Raw genomic sequence first — 25,464 nt, 5'->3', positions numbered from 1 at the left:
CAGCCTATCAGGCCTCCTCTGTCCGAGGTGCTGAACCAGCCGAGAGTCAGAGCTGCTGCTGCTGCTGAGGAAGAGGAGATGAGGAGGAAGAGGAGGATCAACGCGGAGGATTTTGTGAATCAGTCTGAGTAGGCCGAACCCTACCAACAGTGTGGGTGAGAAATCCGCCTGCAGAAAACACGAGCTGCAATGAGGAGGAAGATTCTTCTCCCCTTATCTACAGTGATTAGAGCTTACATTAAAAAAACATCTGATTTGCTCATGATCATTTAAGCTTCTTAGGATTCCACGAGAGGCTTGTTTCACCTTTATTTCAGTAAATGTTTCAGTAAATAAAGATTCAAATTGGTCAAATTATTCAATACACTGTAAAAAAAATGCAGCAGCTGTGGTTACGGTAAAACATTTTCTACATTTACTGAAAGAACTGTATTGACATTGTTGATTTTATGATTAAAAATATGCTTCATTCCTTATTTTACTGAAAAAAAGAGACATTTGTTCGCAAAAAAGACTTAAATGAGAATTTATCTGTCAGCGGGATCGAACTGAGGTGAGAATTCTGTTTCTTTATCATAGATAGATAGATAGATAGATAGATAGATAGATAGATAGATAGATAGATAGATAGATAGATAGATAGATAGATAGGAGGAAATCAACAGTAGAATGCACAACTACGTTTAATAGTGAAAATAAGAGCATTTCCACACACACAATATGATGGGAACTCAAAGGAATGGGACTAAACAGCTGTAGCCATAAGAAAACCACTGATCAGGGAGGCTGATATGCTAGGTAGCACAAAGACTGGATTCTGGAGCAATGGAAGAAGGTCATGTGGTCTGATGAGTCCAGATTTATCCTGTTCCAGAGTGATGGGGGCATCAGGATAAGAAGAGAGGTGGATGAAGTAATGCTCTCATCATGGCTAGTGTCTACCAGCCTGTGGGCGTTAGGGTTATGATCTGTTGGTCAGGTTCACCAACATTATGTTCCCAAAGAATGAGGTCAGCTGATACCTGAAGATACTGAATGAACAGGTCTTTACATCAGTGGAGGTATTCTTCATGTTCAAAGATGATGAATGCAGGATTCATGGGGTCACATTGAGAATGAGTGGATGAGGGAGCATGAGATGGATTGTCCTCCACAGAGTCCAGACCTCAGCCCCACTGAGAATCTTTGGGATGTTCTGGAGGAGACTTTGTGCAGCGGTCTGACTCCCCCATCATCAATAGAAAACTCATGCATCTCTGGACAGAAATAAATGCTGTGACATTGAGTGAATGAGTGTCATTCTCAAAGCTAAATGCAGTCCAACAAAATATTAGAGTGTGCAACTTTTTTTTGGGATAGATAGTGTAATTTGGCTATTCTTAGAAGAGTTTACCAAGACTCTTTCATATCAAGTGAAAGCAGATTTCTATTAAAGTCACATCAATTAATTAAACATCTAAAACATGAAGCGAAGCCGCTAGTATATAGCACCTCAGTCTCAGACATTCAGACCTGATGTAGGGCCTCAGCTGGTGTTTTCTCTGCAGTTTCTGTCCAGATTAAAGTCATTGTTCAGACACCCTGTGCAGCTGCTACTTCATGGTACTGTCACCTTGTGCTTTTTCAGCCGTGGTCAAGACTCTATAAAGCCTGTGTGGAGGCTGTGGGCTATAAAATGGATATATTTGAATGGCTTTTTTCTCAAATGCAGCTTTACCTGCAGGCAAAGGAGGCCACTGAGTGGGAAGAAGAGAGGGGATTTGTAAAGCCTCTCAAAGAGGACGCGGACAAAAATAACACTTCTCACCCACAGTGAGTCACCTGGCTGCGAGCTGCCAGGAAGAGATATATTTAAGGACTGAAGCTAAGACTCAGTTTGATAGATCACCTCAATATATTTACTGATTGTAAGTTCACTGAAGAATGTAATCTACACAACTAAGAATACAAAGAAAGGATGTTGAACTGTTTAAGTTGCATTATCGCTCCTGCATGCAGGCATGTGGTGTAAGAGACTGGGAACAACATATCATATATGTACACAGAAATATATAACGCTGGTATATTTTAACCTTTAACTGTCTGACTTTGCCATGCATAAAGTCTTTGTCTTGGGGACCAGCAATAAATTCACTCCATGACAAGTTAATTTTGTGTGGAAACAAAATCACCACAAAAAGATGAAAAATGAGAATGAAAAGATTCAAAATTATCCCCAAAAAAATGCAAAATGAGCATGAAATGAGCACAAAAAAGGTTCAAAATCATTCCGAAAAGATGCAAAATCAGCATAAAAGAGTTCAAAACCACAAAAAATGATGCAAAAAAATCTTACAAACTTGCAAAAGCCACCACAAAAACACAAAATTACAACAAAAAGAATTCAAAATCACTATAAAAGCATGCAAAATGGCAGCAAAAATAGGTTACATCAACATAAAAGCATGCAAAATGGCATCAAAAGCAGGTTTAATCACACAAAGACATGCAAAATCACCATAATAACATGTAAAATGAGCCAAAAAAGATGTAAAATAGCACCACATAAAGACACAAATCACCACAAAAAGAAGCAAAATGGACCAAAAAAGGCAAGATAACTACAAAAATGTTCAAAATCATCCCATAAAGATGCAAAATCACATAAAAAGATGCAAAATAACCCTAAAACCATGCAAAATCCACCACAAAAGATGCAAAATTACAACAAAATTAATAAAACGCACCACAAAAATTCAAAAATCACCATAAAAACACACAAAATGTCAGCAACAATAGCCTAAATCACCACAAATATATGCAAAATCACCATTAAAAAGCAAAATCACCACAATAACACATAAAATGAGCCAAAAATATGCAAAATAACTACCAAAGGGTTTAAAATCACCACATAAAGACAAAAATCACCACAAAAAGGATCATACTCGTAATAATATTAATAATAATCAGGGAAAATTTTTTATAGTGCAAACAGAAAGACATCAACATTCCTACACAATGCTAAAATAAAATAAATCTGAACTGAGAATGTCGTCGAGAATGGTCTGCTGGAAATGTAAGGTGTGGCAAGATTTGATCTGTAAATACGCTAAACATGTGAAGCTTTTGTGGATATACAGTGCTAAAGACAAAAGCCGTTAGTGGTACTTAGCATTTTCTTGTCTAAAAATAAACATTCAGTTGCATGGAAATGTAATTGTTTATCTTAAAATGTAAGTTGTTTGCTATTTTATCTCATGCTTCATACTTTATTTGATCAATGTCAATATTTTTCCCTCAGTATTTTACAACTGTTTATCATAGTAATACATTAGGGTGTTATTTTAAGTATTTAAAATAACAATGAAGCTAACAGTTTTACTTTTATTTTATTTTTTCATTTTTGTTAAGGTTGCGTTTTGGCAGCAAGAAACGTCATATCCGGTCATGCAACCCGGCAGAGCACATTAACTTCCGGGGCGCGGGGTGAAACGCTGAAATGTTATGCTTTTGGAGTCTTTCTCATCTTTAGCTTGTTTGTAACAACAAGTCTTAGTATAAAAACGTGAGCAGCACTTTTAATGGATGCATTGCAAAGACACCAGTCACTTTATAAAGGGAAGACTCCGCCATGGAAAGAAACGTACCGACAGGTGAGAATAAAACTTTACCGTGTCCGTTAGCTGGCTAGTTAGCATGTCGCTGCTAGTTCTGTTTCGTTTTCGTTTCTTCTACTTCTCTCTATTACAGCGCTGTGTAAACAGGCTGAAAAACAGCCGCTCCAGGCTGCTGGAGAGATACCGGCAGATGGGAGACAGCCCACAGTGTTGCGGCTCCGGGACCTCCATCATCGTCCAGGAGGTGATGGAGGAGGAGTGGAGCGCTCTGCAGTCAGAGGACCGGAGGCTGCCCTCCCTGTGGGGGCCGGACGGCATGGCAGAGGTCGGTGTCTCAGTCTCTACCTGGCAAAATCGTATTTTTCTTGTGTAATTGTTTGCAGTTTTGCGTGTGTTACTTTGAACTATTAAAGGGCCCGATCTCCAGGAGAGCTGTCTTGCATCCACACTGTGCAGCAACTTTGAATAAAAATCTTGTTTAAAATATGTCTTTCTTCACATGCACTTAATAGTGAGTGACTGAATAAATACAGCAAGGATGTGAGATGTCCTCAGATTCAGAGCCAGAATCCACATGACTTTTTAAGAGCTTAATGCTAGTATAATAAGTGATTTTCTGGTTCATTTTCTTTTAAACAGATGTTCAGTGTTACGAGGGAATACGATGAACTAGCAGTGCTGGAAGAAATCCAACAGGAGCTTATGTCTCAAGGTAATTCATCTCTAACTAATAAATACATGGACCTGGTAGTGGATGATGGCAATTTCTGTAGGACTGAGTTATTTCTTCCCATGGATTAGAAATGTGTGCTGTGTGAGCCTGATGATTTTGAGTATCATCCTCAAGCTGAACATGGTTTTCTTTGCACTCCAGAAATGTCCATTATCGAAGAGTACGAGAAGAACCTGCAGTTTGAGCAGCAGTACATCTCCTCTGTTGTGGAAGGGATGGAAGAAATGCATATTATTTGTCCCATATGTCACAGGTGAGTCCAGGAATTCACTATTTAAAAATGTGAGGTCAACTCTGGTTGGTGTACCTCTATTTTTATATGATTTTTTAACCATTAATCTAAGCTACTGTACCACAGTTTTCACAGCAGTGCTCAGTATGTCTTAAAATTTTCTGTTCTCTTTTGCTCAAGATTATATCTTGCTGTGTATTTTTTTTTTTAATTTTTTGACATGTTTGATTTGTGATGTCATTTCTGTAAGCTATGGAAATCTGTGCCTTATTTTTGAAGTTGCATTGATATCATATTGTTGTGCTTCATTATTGTGTCTTAATCTTTTAGGAACAACCTGAACGTCAACAGCCATTTTATCTCCTGTCCGTGTGGAGTTTATATCAACACTACGGTAGGTTTGTCAAACTCTGATCTATTATATTTAGAATATTTGGTTTTATGTTAAAGCTTACCTAATTATTAAAAAGACATGAAGCAGGGGATTGGTTGAAAATACTACAGAAGAGGAACAGCAGTGGTGAAAAGCAACTTTACAACATCTGCTAGCAAAGACAATGAGGTCAGAAAGGCAAATCTCATCTTTTCCAAAGGTTTCTGTTTCTGCTCATCCAAACCAAAACAACAACTCTGGAGTTTTAAGACTTAAATAAAGTTTGCAGTGATCCCAAAAGCCTCAGTTTTAGGCGTATTAAAAAACTGGAGCAGTGTGGAGGCGTAAGCATAGGATAAGTTGGAAGTTTTAAAATGACGATATATTAGTTTGAATGCAGCAGTTGGCTGTGATTTGCACGAAAAATCCAAACCTAATTCAGTCATTCATGCTTTATCATAGTTTTATTCCTGTAATGTCCACTGTCAGGTGATATCTACTCATGATTCATAGAAAAAAGATGCTCGAGATTGTGCCTGAGAATCTTTTTTTTTTTTTTTTTTAAATTCACATCATGAAAGTGGTCTGTACATCGATTGGCCACACTATTAAAACCAACTGTTAGGTCCTCGTTGTGCTGCCGTATCAGCGCTGACCTATGGGAGCTGGGACACAGGACCTGTGAGGGTTTCCTGTGGGGTCTTACAGCAGGTGTTGGTCTTCTTCTGAGGGATTCCACATACATTCGATTTCATTGGGGTCTTTATTGTGTTCATCGAGGCATTCATAAGTCGTTTTTGTAAGTGTGTTTGTCAAGTAGCATTCACATAATTACCAGGACCTGAAGTTTCCCAGCTGTACGTTGTATTGTAATGAGATAATCACAGTTATTTACTTCACCTGTGAGTGGTTTCAGCATTGTGGTTGATCTGATCTGGTGAGCTTAGCCTCCAGCTGTCTCTCTGAATCTGTGGCAAAATTATAACTATGCTGCTGTTTTTATCTGTAGTTCAAATAATCCCCTAATTCTCCATATCTCATAAGGAAGAGAAAGATGTTACCAAGGCACTAAGTTAAATCAACATGACTCCTGTGTCTCTGGAACATGTCCAGTACGACTCACTCAAGCAGAAGGGATTTTTCTGAGTCAAGCATCCGACTTTGAATATAAGTTACCTCCAGGCTAAAACATGACTGATGAATGCCTGTAGACAAATAAAATCATAACTTTCGCTAATATGATGTAATGTAATGTTGTACATCTTGTTCTTAGGCACAGAACATCACCCCTGATGTCCTGCAGCATCTTCTGGAGTCCAGAGTCTCAGAACATATGGAGGACTGTCTCCACAACCCTGTTTTCTCCTTAACTCCCAGCACAGAAAGCTCTCCCAACCTAATGATAAGCTGCCAGGTACGACACAGTCACCGGCAACTCTGTGGCGTCTTTAACAGACTGGATCCCTAACAAAGAAATGAATTACTGCCACTGGAAAGTTAAAGGAAATCATTTTGAGTTGTAACAGATTCAGCGTAGATTCATTCTTCTTTTCTCTGCTTTCAGGTTTGTGACTATCTGTCCATCGTCCTGTGAACAGAGACACGGCTGTCAAATTTGGTTTGAGGTTTATTTTGGTGCTCACTTTATGTTTTTTGAAATAAAGACTATTTTTTTCAATATTTTACATGTGATTGCTGCCTTTTAACACCGCCAAGACAAAGGAGATGGTCATTGACCCCCATAAATCCAAATCTCGCCCCCTGCCTGTTAGCATAGATGGTGCTGACATTGAGGTGGTGTCTAGTTATAGGTACCTGGGTGTCCACCTGGATGAAAAGCTGGACTGGTCCTTCAACACAACTGCCATCTACAAGAAGGGACAGGGTCGGCTTCACTTCCTCTGCAGGCTGCACTCGTTCAGTGTGTGCAGTGACATGCTGCACATGTTCTACAAATCAGTGGTGGAGAGTGCCCTGCTGTATGCTGCTGTCTGCTGGGGTGGCAACCAGATGGACAAGGACAGCAGGCGGCTGGACAAGCTTATTAAGAGAGCTGGTTCGGTGGTCGGGAGAGGTCTACACGATGTGGGGACTGTAGTTGAGAGATGCATGAGGGGCAAGATGCAGAGCATCCTGACAAATCCCACCCATCCTTTGTACAGTACTGTCTCCGGACAAAAGACGGTCTGCTTTCAATGCGCTGCAGGACGGAGCGCTTCAGGCGATCCTTCATCCCTTCAGCCATCAGAATACGTAACTCCCCATAGCTCCCCCCCTTTCAACTCGGTTGTCCTTTTTATGTTTTTACATGTGACGATGTTTTTATGTGTTTTTCTCAGTGTTTTATATGAGCTGCCGGATACAACAATTTCCCTACGGGGATAAATAAAGTATCCATCTATCTATCCATCTATCACTGTATGTCGTACCTCCCTAGCCACTTTGACCTGGTGATCTTTCACACTGAAGCGAAAAGAACATGTCAGTGCATCAGTAAACGCAATAAGTTATTTGAAATCTAACTGTTGAACAGAATTTATTGGCTTATTAGGTGCATTTAGACATTATTTAGATCCTCTTTGAGATAAAGATGGATTATTTCTTTATGTGCAGGCATTTTTAAAAAGTATTGCAGGGAACATTACAGACATAAATGATTGGGGGAAAAAATATATATTTCTTGAGAAATAAGTTTAAGTCCTTCATGTAGCAGCTTTTGCTTGTATACTTTTGTCTTTGGTTTGATGACGCATTTCTCTGTAATTTTAAAATCATCTCTGTTGCATCTTTGGCGTTATATGACCCTTGAATTATAAATTTCTCGAAATGAAAACCAGAATTGTGAAAATTGTACAGAAAGTAAATTCACAAAGTGTCCTTCAAAGTTCTTTATTACAATAGACCACACTAACAAACATAGATGCATAGATGCTTTATTAATCCTGAGGGGAATTTAGGATGAATTTAAGAAGAATTTACATGAACTTTCCAAAAACAAGAACCAAAAGTATGAAGTCACACTCGGTCTGACAGGGATGTTTTTCTTTCATATTCCTTCCACAGGGGAAATGGCAGAGTCCACAGTAAATATATTAAATTTGCAGTACAATAACATACCAGTAAAATGTTAGAAAGACCAGTAAGATGTAGAATTCCTATCACACTTCTTCACTTTTCGCATTTTCTAATAATAAAAGGCACACATTTTCCTAATATATTTTCTACCAACAAATCCTTGGTTAGATGTGGATTAAGGAAGATGAGAAATAATAAAAACACAGCAATTTAATTTCCACAACACTAAAAGCTATAAAGTGTGGTGCCTTAATCACACTATTAAGGAGAGGAATAGTGCAGGATTGATAAGTTATTATAATTTAAAAACCTGGCAGTGGATATTATATTTCTGTTGGGAGTGTAAATTGCATTAGAAATCTTTTTAAATTAGATGTATTATTGTTGTCGAGTAAATTGCCTGTTTTATGAGCTGTAGCTGCAGGCAGGCGGTGCTGGACACCGCCTGTAGGGGGCAGCGTTGCTCCGAACATGGGTACGACCCGACCGGAAAACAGCCGGGCAGAGTGGAGCGGAGGCAGGCGAAGGAAAGATGGCAGCCGCGGCAGTGGCTGAGTTTCAGAGAGCACAGTCTCTTCTTGGAACAGACCGGAATGCCTCTATCGATATCTTACATTCAATAGGTAAATATAACCGACAGGCCGCGGCGCTAGAAATACGGTAGTTTAACGGTCAGACACGGACGCTGTACTTATACTCCATCAGTTGAGTTAGCTCGCTCCGCTATTAGCTCGTTAGCAGCTAAGCTAAGCTAGGTTAGCTAGCCCAATGCTGAGCGTCTCTTTTTTCTCCCTGCTTGCACAGTGAGTCAGCAGCAGTGGGCTAGCCGGCTAGCTACATGCCGGCTAGCTCATGAGACAGGCTAACGCTAGCTAGCTGGGCTCATTCATTTGACAGGGGTTTGGGTGACAGCTGGCTAGTTAACGTTAGCTTGCAGCTAGCGTAGTTAGCGGCTATTCCTCGTCTTGTCAGATGTCAGGCCGACAGGGAAATTAAAGTGAAACTGAGTTGGCTTTTTGACATTACATTCTTTGACGTAGCGTTTAGCACAAACCTGTATAGCATATGTGTTCTGTGTTGTTTTGTAAAGCTTAGCTGTGTAGCTGTCATTGTCGTTTATTGTTTAATTTGACAGCTACGGTATTTCGCAGCTTCGCTAACGACTTGGCTGTTTGCCATCTATCCACGATATAACTTGACTCCTTAGACCCCAGCAGTGTAACATCAGCATTTTCACTGTTTGTGAGTCGCGTTGATTCACGTTCACGCGGATCAGATTACATCATCGGTACATACGTGTGTGTGTGTGTGTGTGTGTGTGTGTGTGTGTGTGTGTGTGTGTGTGTGTGTGTGTGTGTGTGTGTGTTGTAGTGAAGCGGGACATCCAGGACAGCGATGAGGAGGCGGTTCGTGTTAAAGAGCAGAGCATCCTGGAGCTGGGAGGGCTGCTGGCAAAGACGGGACAGGCTGCAGGTGACCAGGACATGATGTTCACATTTCACCCCGCTGCTTGGTTTGAGCGCGCACACATAAGGAATGATAAGACCAGACACTCTGTCAAAAAAAATAACCAGCATGATCGGTCTGTCTTGTTGAAAGTTCAGCAATGACACCAGCTGTTTTTACATCCTGTTCTGAGTCTTTGGTTTGTAGCATGTGAGTGAAATGCTCTATAATAGGGGTATAAAACTCATTCAGTTCAGGTTCCACATTCAGCCCAGCTTGATCTCAAGTGACCAGAAAAATCACAGTATAATAAACTATAAATAACCACAACTCCAAATGTTCGCATTTAAGGAATTATCTTTTTACACAACATTAGGAGCAACCTGAATATAAGTTCAATTTCAACAACATTAAGCCTCAGTTTACCATTTACACAAAGCAACTGACAGATCAGAGTGTCTACAAAGGGAAAAAAAACATGTAGTCATCTGAAACTGAATGATATAGTATTTTACTTTATGATCAAAATGACAAATGCCAGACAAAAAAGACCAAAAAACAACAATAACAACACCAAATATTACAAAAATGAGACAGAAAATGACAAAAAATGAGGCAAATGACAAGAAACAAAACAAAGGATACAAGAAATTTATAAAGCAACAAAAATGAAACAAATGACACAAGAAAAAATGACAAAAAAGAAACAAAACAACAAAAATATACAAGCTACACAAGTGAGACAACAAAACCCACAAAACAATGAATGAAGCAAAACACAAGATGACAAAAATATGACGACAACATAAGCGAGACAGAAAGGAAACACAAACCGACCAAAACACGAGACAAAAGACAATTCAGACAAAAAACAACAAAATCAAGATAAAATATTAGAAAAATGAGACACAAAAAAACAATGAGCAATCTAATATTTTACTTTATGATCAAAACGATTTGTCAAGGTCTAGAAATAATTTGAAATTTATAGTTATACAAATTAAAAATTTGCAGTTAATGTGTTCTCCGTAATTTTTCCAAAGTTGTCTCATGGGCCGGATTGGACCCTCTGGAGGACCGGTTTTGGCCCGTGGGCCACATGTTTGACACCCCTGCTGTAGAGTCTGAGTCACAGTTATAAACATATTTATAATGTTCCTGAAATGCAAGGAGTTAGTGAAGTGCTGAACCAAAAAAATAATATTTTTAGTTCATACAACCTGAGAATTTGTTCTTTTCTCGGCCTGCAAACCAACAGTCTCTGTAGGATCTTCTTCTGAAACACGCGGCTGCCCTTAAATAAACCAAACAAAGCAACACGTTGTGCTGGGGAAATATTAGGTTTAAGCATCCTGTGGGAAGCCTGAGTGGTTTTGGTCTGACCAGTTTGTTCCTGTTTGGGGCTTGTGGGAGTGTTATACCTCATCAAAAACAAAAAGAACCAAATGAATCTGACCTGTGTGTTACTGGTGTCTAAAATTACCTGTCATTGGTAGGGCTAAAATAACTGCTTATTTTACATTTTCAATGATTTTCGCCATTAAGCAATTCGCTGTCTGGTCTATAAAAGTCAGAAAATGTTCATCAGTGTTTCACAAAATGTAAGATCTCTTTTTTTTAATGTGCCCACAAATCAAAGATGTTCAGTTTACTGTTGTAGAAGAGTGAAAAACTGATAATATCAAGATGCAAGAAGCTGGAAAGATTTTTTTTTCTGACAAAATCAAACTGATTAATCTGTTATCAAAATAGATTATTTTAATAGTTAACAGTTAATCAAGTAATAATTGCAGCTGGAGTCAGTGATGATGCCTAAGTGCCCAAATTCTCAATTTTCAGACAGTCTGTGTCTGTCAAAATGTCTGGTGGGCTTCAAATTAGACAGAAAACATTTTAATTGCTGATCACGACCATGTCCAATTGAATAATGAGATGTCTGTCTGCACTGAAATCTAAGACACACACCGACTCTATTGCTTAGGAGGCACATCCTGTTCTTCTGAATTATCCGATTTGGTTCGGTAAAAGTTTTCTGTTTACACGTTCCTCTCGTTTGACCCTCCTCTCAGAGCTCGGAGGCCTGCTGAAGTATGTACGGCCCTTCCTCAACTCCATCTCCAAGGCCAAGGCAGCCCGGCTGGTCCGCTCCCTGCTGGACCTGTTCCTGGACATGGAAGCCGCCACAGGTCAGGAGGTAGAGCTCTGTCTGGAATGCATAGAGTGGGCCAAGGCTGAGAAGAGGACATTCCTCAGACAAGCGCTGGAGGTAAGACTCGGTGTCTTTACCGTGTGATCTGTTCGGCCACTGGAGCTTTTCTTTTCACGTTTATTGGGACGAGCAATAGCAGATGATTTGGACTCGAGTGTCAACAAGATGCCTCAAATTGTCGGTCTCTAAACGCATCCATTACTCGTGTAAGTGTCAGTGCAAGTTTAGGAGAGAACTTGTCTGGTTGTTCTCTGGTTTTGGCACCAATGTGGAAAAAAGAAACTGGAGCAATAGCTGACTAACTGAAAAAAAATCTTCTTTGTATCATCAGTTTGTTTTCTCACTGTTACTATGAAGTGCCAACATGTTTATTGCCATTGTGACGTAATCTAAAACCTTAAATATGTGCAATATTGTTTGATATTTTTAATACTTTATTAGTTGTTGTGTTTAAAAATATGTTAGTTAAATATGTTATTCACACTTCAGTGGTGATTTTAGGCTACATGGGAAGTGGATGCGGCAAAATGTGCACCGAAACCTACTCGATTAGTTGCAGGAAAAATATCTGTGCATTATCTTTAGATTAACTAAATCCGCTGCACTGTACCTGCTAGTCTTATCAGCCTCAGTGAATTATAAATTAGCATACAAAGCTACTATTTCTAGCACATTCAGTTCTGTTCGCCTTGATTGTTTTATACTGATATGAAACAGACTCAAAGCAGACCAGTGTGCATATTCATGTGTTTTATGAAAATAGAGCTCCATAAATCCCAGTTGAAGGAGTGTTGATGATGTCATTGTTGGGCTGTGATATATAAACTGCTGTTTGCAAAGTTTACACTGGAACAAAATGCAGCCACCCCAGTGACTTCTGTGAAACGGTATCAGTTATTCTAGAGCCGACCCTGAGTAAATGATCTGGAAACGTTCAGTACGTTTGGACTGTCCGTTTTCATTCGTAGGGTGAATGTTAAGTTGTGAGAACATGGGGCGTGTTCACAGGCTGTGTTTTCTGCAGCCCAAAGTATTGGAGTAATCCTGTTAATGAAAGTCTTTTCCTTTTAATGGAAGTAACACAGATGGTTGTCACTCTAAAAAGAATTGGATAATTTTGACAAACTGCTCAAAATCTTCCGCTATTTTACTCAAAGATATCTGTTCGGCCTGCTTGCTCTAGCAGTTGACGTACGTTTTTGTTGTGTGAATTTTTCCGCAAACCAAATGTGTGCTTCAGCCCTGAGATAGTTGGTCTAGTAGAGAAGGTAGGAACACAGAACTAGATAGAGGATATCAGAGGTCAATTTTTTTGTGCATTTCGATCTCTAAAACAAAGTCAAATATTATTCTTTTCCTCACAAAAACCCATTGACAATAGGGCTGCAACTAACGACGCGTCAACGAGTCGTCTGAGCACGATACGTCATCAGAAGCGGAAGTGAGGAACATGGACGGACATCGGCGCTGCATCGTGCATGTATTATGTATGCACGATGCAGCGCGGATGTCCGCGTTTAGATACAGCTGTATAGTAAACGCTGACATCCATGTTTACGATATAACTCGGACATCCGTGCTGCATCATGCATACATAATACATGCATGATGCAGCGCCGACGTCCGTCCGTGTTCCGTGCTCCGGTCGGATGATGATTTCTGTTGCATTGCGCGCTCACTTCCGCTTCTGATGATGTATCGTGCTCAGACGACTCGTCGACGCGTCATTAGTTGCAGCCCTAATTGACAACATACAGAAGAAACAATAAACATGAAAAGTCTTGACCGGATACAATAACATATAATAATGTTAGCAGATGTGTCCAGGAGACCGAGAGGTGCTGCTCCTCTGCCTTTATATACCCCAAGATGAATTGTAATTGGATGCATTCTCCTAGATTTAATAGCATGAGGGAGCAACTACGGAGCTACTCGGCACATATTAACACAATCTATCAGGCATACGTTCAGAGGAACATAACATCTTTTCTCTCCTCAGGCTCGGCTCATCTCCCTGTATTTCGACACAAAGTGCTATCAGGAGGCGCTACAACTTGGTGAGTTTTAAACCTCCTGGAGGTTTCTTTGAAGTCAGTTGTTACAGAATATTAAGAAAACAAAAGAAACCTTGTCAAGAAACTATTGGCTTGAGGTTGTTGTTCTAAACTGGCCTTGTTAGTGCATGTCCTTACTTCAGGGTTGATTTTTTTTTTCTTTAATTTGCACCAAAATCTCATCCTTAGAGCATTTTGTTGACTCCACTACACTTCCTCCTTCCTCCAGGCTCCCAGTTGCTACAGGAGCTCAAGAAGATGGACGACAAAGCCTTGCTGGTGGAGGTTCAGCTGCTGGAGAGTAAGACATACCACGCACTCAGTAACCTGCCCAAGGCCCGCGCCGCCCTCACGTCTGCCAGGACAACCGCCAACGCCATCTACTGCCCACCCAAACTACAAGCAGCTTTAGACATGCAGTCAGGTACCACAAACAACCACGCGCACCTGAGTTTCTAATCACGATCTGTTAAGAAAATTCAAGCCGCAGTTCTCTCTCCAACGCTGCCGATAATTTGACATTCACGTGGGTGTTCTCGTGTGTTTCCAGGGATCATTCACGCAGCAGAGGAGAAAGATTGGAAGACAGCTTACTCCTACTTCTACGAGGCCTTCGAGGGCTACGACTCCATTGACAGCCCTCGAGCCATCACAGCCCTCAAATACATGCTGCTGTGCAAAATCATGCTCAATGCGTAAGTGCTTTGCATGCAGATCTGTGGCATCTGAAGGTTAAAATTAGGTTTTAATGCATCTTATGTAGCGTGTACAACTGTGTTAAAAGCTGTGTGACATATATTTAGTCTTCACTGAGAGAGAACATACAGTGTTTTAGCTTTCAGTATTTTTGCTGTGTCTGATGTGAATTGTTTTCTGTTTCAGGCCTGAGGATGTCCAGGCCCTCATCAGTGGTAAACTAGCTCTGCGGTACGCTGGCAGACAGGTATCACTCTTCATTCCTCACACTTTCTACTCAAAGCTTTAAGAATCGACGCTTATCTGAGCTTTTCCCTGAACAGAGATTGTTCTGTCGTAGCTTAAATTGAAATATAAAAAATTTAAATTAAAATCGAAAACCGTAAAAGATTTTTAAAAGTATTGACAGGTTTTAAATTTCAAGGTGATGCCCAGAACTTTGCGCTGAACGATTTTGTAAAGCAATTTAATTATAATTTTTTTGACAGATATTGCAAATTGATGTATGATTTTTTTTTTTTTGAAGTCAAGCTTCAATATTCACTCACCTGCAGAATGAGATGCAGTAAATAGCCCGACTGTCACACAAAACTTGAGTCAGAATTGCTGCAAACCACTTCAATGGGCAGCATAAATAGCTCAAGAAGGTTATTTCTCAAAGTAAATAAAGTTTTGTTTTAGATGTGTACGTTTTTCTTCATTTATTGTACAGTAGTGGAACACAATTTATTATTCGGATGATATTACTTTTACAAATTTGAAAAGAATTTAACATCTGATTATTATATATCTACATACACACGTGGACAAAATTGTTGGTACCCCTCAGTTAAAGAAGGAAAAACCCACAATTCTCACTGAAATCACTTGAAACTCACAAAAGTAACAATAAATAAAAATTTATTGAAAATTAAATAATCAAAAACAGCCATTACTTTTGAATTGTTGATTAACATAATTATTTAAAAAAACAAACTAATGAAACAGGCCTGGACAAAAATGATGGTACCTCTATAAAAGATTGAAAACTATTTGACCAGAGTGACATGATTAACTCAGGTGTGTCATTTAATTGACATCACAGGTGTTTCCAAACTCATAATCAGTCAGTCTGCCTATTTAAAGGGAGACAAGTAGTCACCCTGCTGTTTGGTGAAAAGGTGTGTACCACACTGAACATGGACAACAGAAAGCGAAGGAGAGAATTGTCCCAGGACATCCGAAAAAAAATGATAGACAAACATCTTAAAGGTAAAGGCTATAAGACCATCTCTAAACAGCTTGAAGTTCCTGTGACAACAGTGGCTCATATTATTCAGAAGTTCAAGACCCACGGGACAGTAGCCAACCTCCCTGGACGTGGCCGCAAGAGGAAAATTGATGACAAATTGAAGAGACGGATCGTTGGAATTGTATCCAAAGAGCCCAGAGCAACCTCCAAAGAAATTAAAGGTGAACTCCAAGGCCAAGGTACATCAGTGTCAGATCGCACCATTCGTGGTTGTTTGAGCCAAAGTGGACTTCATGGGAGACGACCAAGGAGGACACCACTGCTGAAAAAAACTCATAAAAAAGCGAGACTGGAATTTGCAAAAATGCATGTTGACAAGCCACAAAGCTTCTGGGAGAATGTCCTTTGGACAGATGAGACCAAACTGGAGCTTTTTGGTAAGGCACATCAACTCTATGTTCATAGACTCAAAAACCAAGCATACGAAGAAAAGAACACTGTCCCTACGGTGAAACATGGAGGAGGCTCAGTAATGTTTTGGGGCTGCTTTGCTGCATCTGGCACAGGGTGTCTTGAAAGTGTGCAAGGTACGATGAAATCTGAAGACTATCAAGGCATTCTGGAGAGAAATGTGCTGCCTAGTGTCAGAAAGCTTGGTCTCAGTCGCAGGTCATGGGTCTTCCAACAGGACAACGATCCAAAACACACAGCCAAAAACACCCAAGAATGGCTGAGAGAAAAGCGTTGGACTATTCTAAAGTGGCCTTCTATGAGCCCAGATCTGAATCCCATTGAACATATGTGGAAGGAGCTGAAACATGCCATTTGGAGAAGACACCCATCAAACCTGAGACAACTGGAGCTGTTTGCTCATGAGGAGTGGGCCAAAATACCTGTTGACAGCTGCAGAACGCTCACTGACAAATTCAGAAATCGTTCAATTGCAGTGATTGCCTCAAAAGGTTGTGCAACAAAATATTAAGTTATGGGTACCATCATTTTTGTCCAGCCCTATTTCATTAGTTTGTTTTTTTAAATAATTATGTTAATCAACAATTCAAAAGTGATGGCTGATTTTGATTATTTAATTTTCAATAAATTTTTATTTATTGTTACTTTTGTGAGTTTCAAGTGATTTCAGTGAGAATTGTGGGTTTTTCCTTCTTTAACTGAGGGGTACCAACAATTTTGTCCACGTGTGTATAAGGAGGCTTTAAAGTATCAGAAAGCAATAGATTAGATTTATAAAGAGTGCAGCTAGTGTGTGCAGTTTTAGTCTCAGTCTTTTAGCGTCTTTAAGCTCTTTTAGAGGGTTATGGTTCTAAACAGGTCAGTTTGAAACACAAAAAAATCAGAGGCAGTGTTTTGCCCCAACCCCTGAAGATAATCATTGACCTCTGGTAGATTTCAGTTTGCAAAATTTCTGCTCACTGGACGTTTGTGAGAAGTGACCCCTTTGTGAAGTCGAGGACCCAGTTGTTTAACTTTAGTGGTAAACCTGCATCTGTTTTCTTTGTAAGTTGCATAATGTGGCGTGTGAGAATGGACGGACATAGCAACAGTAACCATGCTTCCCCAAAGATCAGTTAAATTTGAATGGATGGTTTTTGCTGGATTTATTTAAGAACACATATTGAAATTGCTTGCTTTGTATTCAGCACAACACTCGTCTCTCTTAGTAAAAGCTGTTCATTTGCTGCCATCTCTCTGTAACCCTTTCTTCATATTTCTCACTTGTTTTCCTTACAGACAGACTCACTGAAATGTGTGGCACAAGCCAGCAAGAACCGGTCGCTCGCAGACTTTGAAAAGGTTTGTGTGTGTAGAGTTTCATGCTCTGTGTGTGGACTTTTTGTAAACTGAGGACAGACTTGAAGCCGCTGCGATTAAAACACTGTCCGTCGTCTGCATGTTTGCGTAATTTTTAAATTCTGTTTTAGCCACGTTACCCTTAATTTGTCATTAAAAAATTGCTCCTATCCTCCCCAAGGCACTAACAGAGTACAAAGCAGAGCTGAGGGATGATCCCATAATCAGCACCCATCTGACCAAGCTGTACGACAACCTGCTGGAACAGAACCTCATCAGGGTCATCGAGCCTTTCTCCAGGGTCCAGGTAATCATCCTCAGCCACTTCAGACAGATAGGGAGCAACATCGTGACATGGAGATGGTTCATGAAGACTTGTATATAATAAATAGACACCAGTCAGCCACAATAAATAAACCACTGACAGATAAAAATTGAATTGACAGCTGGAGGTTCTGAGTGACTTTGACAAGAACTGACTTGTGGTAACGGATGACTGGGCCACAGCATCTTTAAACAGCAGGTGTTGTTTGGTGCTACTCGTGTGCAGCGGTTAGAAACAACCAAAAGAGGTTCAAGAGAGGACACCTGGTGAACAAATGAAAGGCTCATGGGCATGAATGAAGGCAGGCCTGTGTGGTTTGATCCTCAGAAGAACGACTGTAGTAAGAGCTGGACCTCTGAGCAGTGGAAGGTGACCTGGTCTGATGAATCACACATTTTTTTTGATCATGAGATGGCAACAGGAGACCGTATGAGAGGCAGTGTGGTGCTTTGGGGAATGTTCTTCTGGGAAACCATGGGTCCTGCATTCATGTGGATGTTGCTTTGACTTTTACCACCTACCTAAACATTGTTGCAGAGCGCACACACTCCTTCATGGTGTCGGTATACCCTCATGGCCTCTCCCTGGCATGCTTCAGAAAGGGTTCAGGTCTGGAGTGAAGAACATGACAAAGACTTCAAGGTGTTGGCTGGGCCTCCAAATTCCCCAGATATCAGTTTGATCAAGCATCTGTGGGATGCTCTAGAAAGACAAATCAACAGCTTCTAGTACTTAAACACCTTCAGAGGTCTGTGGAGTCCAGGCCTGGATGATTCAGATCTGTTTTAGCTGCACTACGTTAGACAGGTTGTTTTAATGTTGTGGCTGATGAGTGTAGACTTTAACGTCTGTACTAAAATGCTTAATACTGCTGAGCATCTTGAAGCATTCTGATGGTAATTCTTTTCTTTAACAGATAGCACACATTTCCTCCCTCATCAAACTACCTAAGGTAAGGTTTTGTTCATCATCAGCTGATCAGTGTTTTAGTTGTCATTTCACGCTAGTTGCCTATTTTGAGTAATTCATTAAGTTTCCCGGTGGAAAAGCTGCAGTCAGATTGTGTGTGCCTTGCAGGGGGACGTGGAGAGGAAATTATCACAGATGATTCTGGATAAGAAGTTTCACGGTATGCCGTGGTCTTTTCTGTAAACTCTTCAGTGTTTCTGTGATCACTTCCTGATCACCTCCTCCTCCTCAACAGGTATTTTGGACCAAGGTGAAGGCGTGCTGATCGTCTTTGATGAACCGGTGGTGGACAAGACATACGAGGCGGCACTGGAGACCATTCAGAACATGAGCAAAGTGGTTGACTCGCTTTACAACAAAGCCAAGAAGCTTACATAAGGTCAGCACCAGTAGCGGTTGTGTAGTTTATGCAGTAGTTCAATGAATGACATGGAGTTTAAATAATGCATGTTTATCCACCGCTCCTAAAATTATAATCATTCAGAGAACAATTTATCCTGATGCATGGGTGTATTACCCAAAGTTATCACAATGAGACTTAAATTTATAGTGATAAAGAAGACAATAAATTGAAAGGATGATGGTTTTATAGATCTGAAATAGCAAATTCTGTTCAACAAAACACATCATGTGTACAGGGAGATGTTTGTTTGGTCATTACCACGAGTACAAACGTGTAGCTTCGTTCAAATTTGAACAATATACAAGATATTGAACAAAACAAATCAGGAAGAAATCAGTTAACTACAATGTTGATGATCAATATTACTGTTGGCTGCTGTGGTGTTTTAGCTGATGGACCTTGAGCTTTGACAAATTATGATCGGTATTTTTCACTAATTTTGATGCGTTAGATTAGTCACTTACCCACTTTACAGAAATTTATAATCACCCTATTTCTCTCACACTTTCATCACCTCAACTTCCACGTGTATTGATTTAACTGAACTTTATAAAACTACTCATTAAATAGTCAACATTTGATCAGGTACAGCCTCATACTGAATCCAGCTTTTATTATTTCTCTGTTATGCCAACAAAAGGAACTGTTGTTGCCCTCCACATTTTCCTACTGACCTTAAACGCCCCGCCCTGTGCAGTTGCTCTCCACCTTTTAGTTTGACACTCGTTATCAGTAATAACACTGATAAGACTCAGAATGGGCTTTTAATGACAGCAGTGAGCGTTATCGGTCAGCAAACAGTCAAAGCATTCAGTCTGTTGTGTTATTTCTAAGAAATCTCTGCATTGTTTTGTTATTTCTGACAGTTTCCTAAACAAAATTGTCTGTTTTGCTTCAGTAAATTAAGATAGAATAAGAGGACGCCAAATGGAAAAGAATACAAATTGAATTCTTATCCTTTTGGCACTGGTGAGTTTCCTTTGGCACCGGCTATAACCTCTTAGAGGTTTGCCAAAAAATCATCTGTGGAGGAAAACCCCGACATCAATAATTAGCTACCATATATGCAATGATGGTGCCAAGTTTGGATCAGACCACAGCTGATAATATCTGCAGTAAATGCATCTTTTAGCACAAAAACGAGAGAGAAACAGCTGATGATGGGCTCAGACTATAGGTGTTTTTAACCCCTGTTTCACTCCTCCTGCCAACCTAAATCTGGTCTGATGTCTTGGTCTGAACCGATGATGTTGCAGGTCCGGTCTGAAACCTCCTGAACTGCACTTAATATTAAACATGCGTGATATTTCAGATTTAAAATCTGGAGGATTAAGATGATCAGCCATCACCTGGAGCAGCGGACACTGTTGCCAGGCGGTGCCAAACCTTCTATCCCTCGAGGCTAATGCTAGCTACAGATAATAAAACTGCAGCTCTGACTGAAGAACAGACAAACCATCCAGCCTGGTTTAGCCCTCTGCTTTTATTATTAGTGTTACAGCAGGTTTCCCACTGAGATCATGTGGGGTGGTGCACGACTCCCTGATTACTCCCTTTGGTACAATAATCTTAATTAACATCCTGCAGCGTATAATGTGCCATTATATTCAGATTGTGTCGTTCATGCATGTCTGAGATTAGAGAGAAGATTATGTGGAGTTTCTCCTAATGTGCGTGATGCAGCCTGATGACTAAATCTGTGTGAGCCTGCATTAAGCGTCCAACAAAACGCACCTACCGGCATCCAGAGGCATCCGGTCGCTTCATATTTAACATACAGACATCAGTGTAGAGTCTGTCTAATCTAACGCTGGGCCAGAAAACAAATACAGTTTCAGACGCCCCATACATTTGTGAAATATTGCATTTAGAATCCCTCTTAGGTCTTCAAGTGTAATTTCTTTTAGTACAATCACAGCCATAATACTAAAAAAATCCTACAAAAGCCATTAAAACCTTCAAATTGATTGGTTCTATAAAGGAAGGAATGATGAAGAGAAGCAAGAAAGGAAGGAACGAAAGAACGAAAGAAGGAACAAACTAACGAAGGAAGGAAGGATTGAAGGAGGGAAGAAAGGAAGGAAGGAAGAAACGAATGAATGAATGATGGAAGGAAGGAAGGAAGGAGGAAGGAAGGAACAAACTAATGAAGGAATTAAAGATTGAAGGAGGGAAGAAAGGAAGGAAGGAAGAAACAAATGAATGAATGATGGAAGGAAGGAGGGAGAGAGGGAAGGAAGGAAGAAAGGAAGAAACTAATGAAGGAAGGATTGAAGGAGGAAGGAAGAAAGGAAGAAAGAAACTAATGAAGGAAGGATTGAAGGAGGAAGGAAGGATTGAGGAAGGAAGGAAGGAAGAAACTAATGAAGGAAGGACTGAAGGAGGAAGGAAGGAAAGAAGGAAGAAACTAATGAAGGAGGAAGGAAGGAAAGAAGGAAGACACTAATGAAGGAAGGATTGAAGGAGGAAGGAAGGAAGAAACTAATGAAGGAAGGAATGAAGGAAGGAAGAAACTAATGAAGGAAGGAATGAAGGATTGAAGGAGGAAGGAAGGAAGGAAGGAAGAAACTAATGAAGGAAGGATTGAAGGAGGAAGGAAGGAAGGAAGGAAGAAACTAATGAAGGAAGGAATGAAGGATTGAAGGAGGAAGGAAGGAAGAAACAAACTAATGAAGGAAGGAAGGATATAGGTATCCTCTGGTTCTTATTTCTGGCCTCCTATGTAAATATTTGATTGGTTCTAATATAAGAAATTTTGAGTATTGGGTCATTTTGTTAGAATTTGGTTTTGTTAGTTTTTCTTGTAAACAATAAACCAAAAATATAATTTGTAATTTTTAGATTTTTGTCAGACAAGGAAACATTTTGGTGCCTGTAAATGAGAACAAGAGCAGGGTGAAATAAACAACACCAGCCTCATCCTTGACAACATTTCTTACTTGACGCTCATTCTCCATGTTTGCGTAAACTGTTGTTGTTTCCTCAGAATGAAACGATCGGTGACGTGGGCCAGTCAGACCGCCGTCGATCGCTCACTCAAGGCCGGGAGGGATGAGGGGAGGAGGACGAGGAGATTAAAAACACTCAACAACCCAGCAAGCAAACAAACCAGCTGACCGACTGAAGACAACCCAACGGAACAACAAGCTGACAGGGTGGACTCCCTCCCTCAGCCCCTCTGCTCTCCCTCCCTGCCTCCCGCCACTGTCTCTACCTTCCAATCTGATTGGGGTTGATCAGACACAAAGTGCTCCTCCCTGTGGACAAATCCAGGCACTGCGCCCCTCCTCTCCTGTCCCACCACTGGTTTCTACAGTATGTAAAATTGGACAAGCCTCCCTCCTCCCTTTTTTTGTTTTTCCTGTTTCTCTCTGCGCTGGCCATCAGGGAATCTTGTAAAATAACAATAAAGAATACATATACAGTACTTATACATACATGTATTATACAAAAAAAACAAACAAAAAAAAAACACAAGTTGGGTCTGTTTTCAGAGTGTAACCGGGGGATAAAGGCGGGTAGCTCGGTCTGCCCCTCGCCGGATTCTACCTGTTCTGTTGCGTTTGCCAAGTGGCCCTAAAACTGAATGTTTAAATATTTTCTGCGGTTGTGAAAAACAAAAAAAAATATCCACCCGAGGAGTGATTTTTTGAAAGTGCAGGGCGTCAGATCGACCCCCCCTCTCTTCTCTCCTCACATCCCCTCCATGACCCGTCTCACCCCGAGCGCTCTCACTCGCTCGCTCACAATGCATTGTGGGATTCGTGGACCATACAGGGAATTCTGTCCACTCGGGACCATTCCACAAGGAGAGGGGACCACCACACCGGGGTCTCCTACAACCCCCTCTTCCTTCCACCCCCCGTCTCTGCACTCCCACTTCCTGTTTGTATATAACATTGCCAAGCGCCTGTGTTCATCCGAGGCCTGATGTATTCACACTGTCCCCTTTTTTTATAATGCGTAAGAACAGAGCAAACCTGGCCTCTGAGAGCTCGGTCGGTCACACTAAGTGCTTTTAAAGGCTCCAGATGTGACTGGGATAGAGACAACTCTGTGTTCTGACCTGTGATGAGTTGATTGTGCAGAAAAAAAGGCAGGTTTTTGCTGAAGAAATTAAAGCTGTACATTTCTGGGAACTAAACTTTGCAAGGACTCGAGGGTTTACCATATATGACGTTGGAGAAAGACAAATGCTAATAAAAAAAAAAGATTAAACCTGCAAGTTGCGTGATTTGAAGATCCTGGAAATCATCTTGTCTTTGTGTTTGAGGTGTAACAAGATGCTTTAATGATATTTTCCTTGTGTTCAGTTGCCTGTAGTGCATGAAAGTAAGGAAGCTGGCATGTTGACAAGCCTAAAAGTACAGTAGTAGAAAGTTATATTAAGACTGGATGTAAATACTAGAGGTGGGTGGATTGATACCAGCGTTGGTGTTGATATTCAACGATACCAATGTAATAAGATCGATACTTTAGTTTCAGTTTGTCTCCTGTATGCTGATTACAAAGACTAGCGCCGTCTGAGCAGCATCAGTCTGCACTGTGAGGCGTTTAGGGAACATCGGTAAATGTAGCGTCTGTCCATAAGCAAATGTTCAGCTAGTGAAGTGTTTCACCTGGAACCAGGTAGGCACCACAAACTGACCATTTCACGCTTTATTATCAAAGACGATACCTGTGGGGGTGAATTTTTTTCATTTTCATCAATACAAAAGTAACACTGTGCAAATAATTTTATGTAAAAATGCATCTTAAAAAAATTATTTCTTATTTCAGTGAGAGAAGTGTTGCACAAATATCGACCAAACTGTCAAAAATGAACCCTGTTTAAGGAGGTTATCCCTCGCCTGAACCCAGATTCTTCCTGGTCTGACCCACAGAAAACCTACCCAGGAATTAGTCTGATCCTTAAACCCTGTAAGCATTTACAGCCCCATCTTCATTCCAGATGTGGACGACCATATACAGCAGCTAATCTTTGTTATAAACCTCCCAACTCCTGATAAAGTGAGCCTGGAGTATCGGTGATAGTGGCCCTATAATTACCTGGTATCGGATCGATGCCAAGTCTTGCAGTATTGCACACCAGTGATTTTATATACCCCGTAATGAGCAATTTCAGCGTCTTTTCGTGTTCGATACACAAAGTAGGGGAGAACGACAGCTGCCTCCACTTTTTAAAATTGCGTACATAAATAATTATAATCATAGTATGAAATGGAATCGCTAAAATACAAATTAATAAAAGTAAATGTAACGAGATACAGTGATAGACATACATTATGTTAGGCAGCTCTCTGTATCATGGCCATGTGGTTCTCAGAGTTTATTGAAGTCCTTCTCTTTGCCCTTGGTGATGGATATCAGTCGCTCTAGTCTGATGCAGTTCCTTTGTCCACATTCCCACTGTAGGAGCATCCATACTTTTCCAGCAGAGTGTAGTTTCTCTCCTAGCCTGGAGAAGTCCAAAGTCCCGTATTTGTGTCTGGTTTGATGCATATGAAAAGTCCTTTGGCTCTATTCCAAATATGCACGGTTTAGCACTCAGGGGTACATTAACTTTAAACATTTCTGACATTTTAGGACATCTTTCCAGAATTTTTATAATTTGTTGACATTTCTGTTAACTCCACTTTTGCTTGCCATTCATTTTTCATTGCCAGTGTCTCCCTTTATACAGTACAGTTCCCATATTACAAACCTTTTTAATAAGTGCATTTTAGCTCAAAATACCAAACAGATTGATAATTCCACGATGCTTGAAATACACCTGGTTCTGTCCTTTGTTCCAGGATGTTTCAGTGTTTGTAGCTTTAAATCCAACTAAGCTGCTGCTGCCTAAACCCCTTTAGAAAAGAGACCTGCAGGCATATCTCTGTCCAGGTTTCCAATCACATACTTGTTCTTTTACTGTGTAAATACATACTTATAGTACGGATGTATGAGTATCTGTACTATAGTATGTATTGGGAAACACCCATTACATTCTAGATAAGTGCCAAGATAAAGAGGAGAGAATTATTTTTTCTGCAACTACAAACCGCACAGCTGTGTTAACTGAACTTAACTGGATCCCACCTGTGACTCACTGAATAGATTAGACATAGTTTAAAAAGCCACACACAGGTGTGTATCAGGGATAATATACACACAGCCTGTCAGGACTAAAACCAAGCTGTGAATTAAAATGAAAACTGGTGGGGTGTAGATCAGAGCAACAATATAAAACCATTTGTGAATGGTAGGAATTATTTCAGCTTGACAATGACCTGAAAATATGCACAACACATGAAATAGATGAACAAAA

At 40.3% G+C, this 25,464-nt stretch overlaps 2 protein-coding genes across 2 annotated transcripts; both read left to right on the top strand.

Annotated features, from left to right (window-relative positions):
• The first annotated feature begins 35 nt into the window (after positions 1-35).
• On the top strand, positions 36-7,346 carry rpain (RPA interacting protein). The gene is made up of 8 exons (XM_022200473.2): positions 36-155; positions 3,394-3,635; positions 3,733-3,924; positions 4,239-4,311; positions 4,474-4,585; positions 4,895-4,958; positions 6,211-6,351; positions 6,502-7,346. The coding sequence occupies exons 2-8, from the start codon at positions 3,564-3,566 to the stop codon at positions 6,529-6,531; spliced, it is 684 nt and encodes a 227-aa protein (XP_022056165.1). The 5' UTR covers positions 36-155; positions 3,394-3,563; the 3' UTR covers positions 6,532-7,346.
• A 1,145-nt stretch (positions 7,347-8,491) lies between these two features.
• On the top strand, positions 8,492-23,394 carry LOC110955467 (26S proteasome non-ATPase regulatory subunit 11A). Its single transcript, XM_022200475.2, has 13 exons — positions 8,492-8,635; positions 9,384-9,485; positions 11,528-11,724; positions 13,667-13,724; positions 13,951-14,145; positions 14,272-14,416; positions 14,604-14,664; positions 17,398-17,460; positions 17,639-17,764; positions 18,699-18,734; positions 18,860-18,911; positions 18,987-19,130; positions 22,141-23,394. Exons 1-12 carry the CDS (start codon positions 8,545-8,547, stop codon positions 19,127-19,129), a joined length of 1,269 nt encoding a protein of 422 aa, XP_022056167.1. The 5' UTR covers positions 8,492-8,544; the 3' UTR covers position 19,130; positions 22,141-23,394.
• Positions 23,395-25,464: the final 2,070 nt, after the last annotated feature.

Source organism: Acanthochromis polyacanthus, chromosome 21 (assembly GCF_021347895.1).
Source record: "Acanthochromis polyacanthus isolate Apoly-LR-REF ecotype Palm Island chromosome 21, KAUST_Apoly_ChrSc, whole genome shotgun sequence".
NCBI lineage: Eukaryota > Metazoa > Chordata > Actinopteri > Pomacentridae > Acanthochromis > Acanthochromis polyacanthus.
This window is presented reverse-complemented; position numbering and strand designations above follow the sequence as displayed.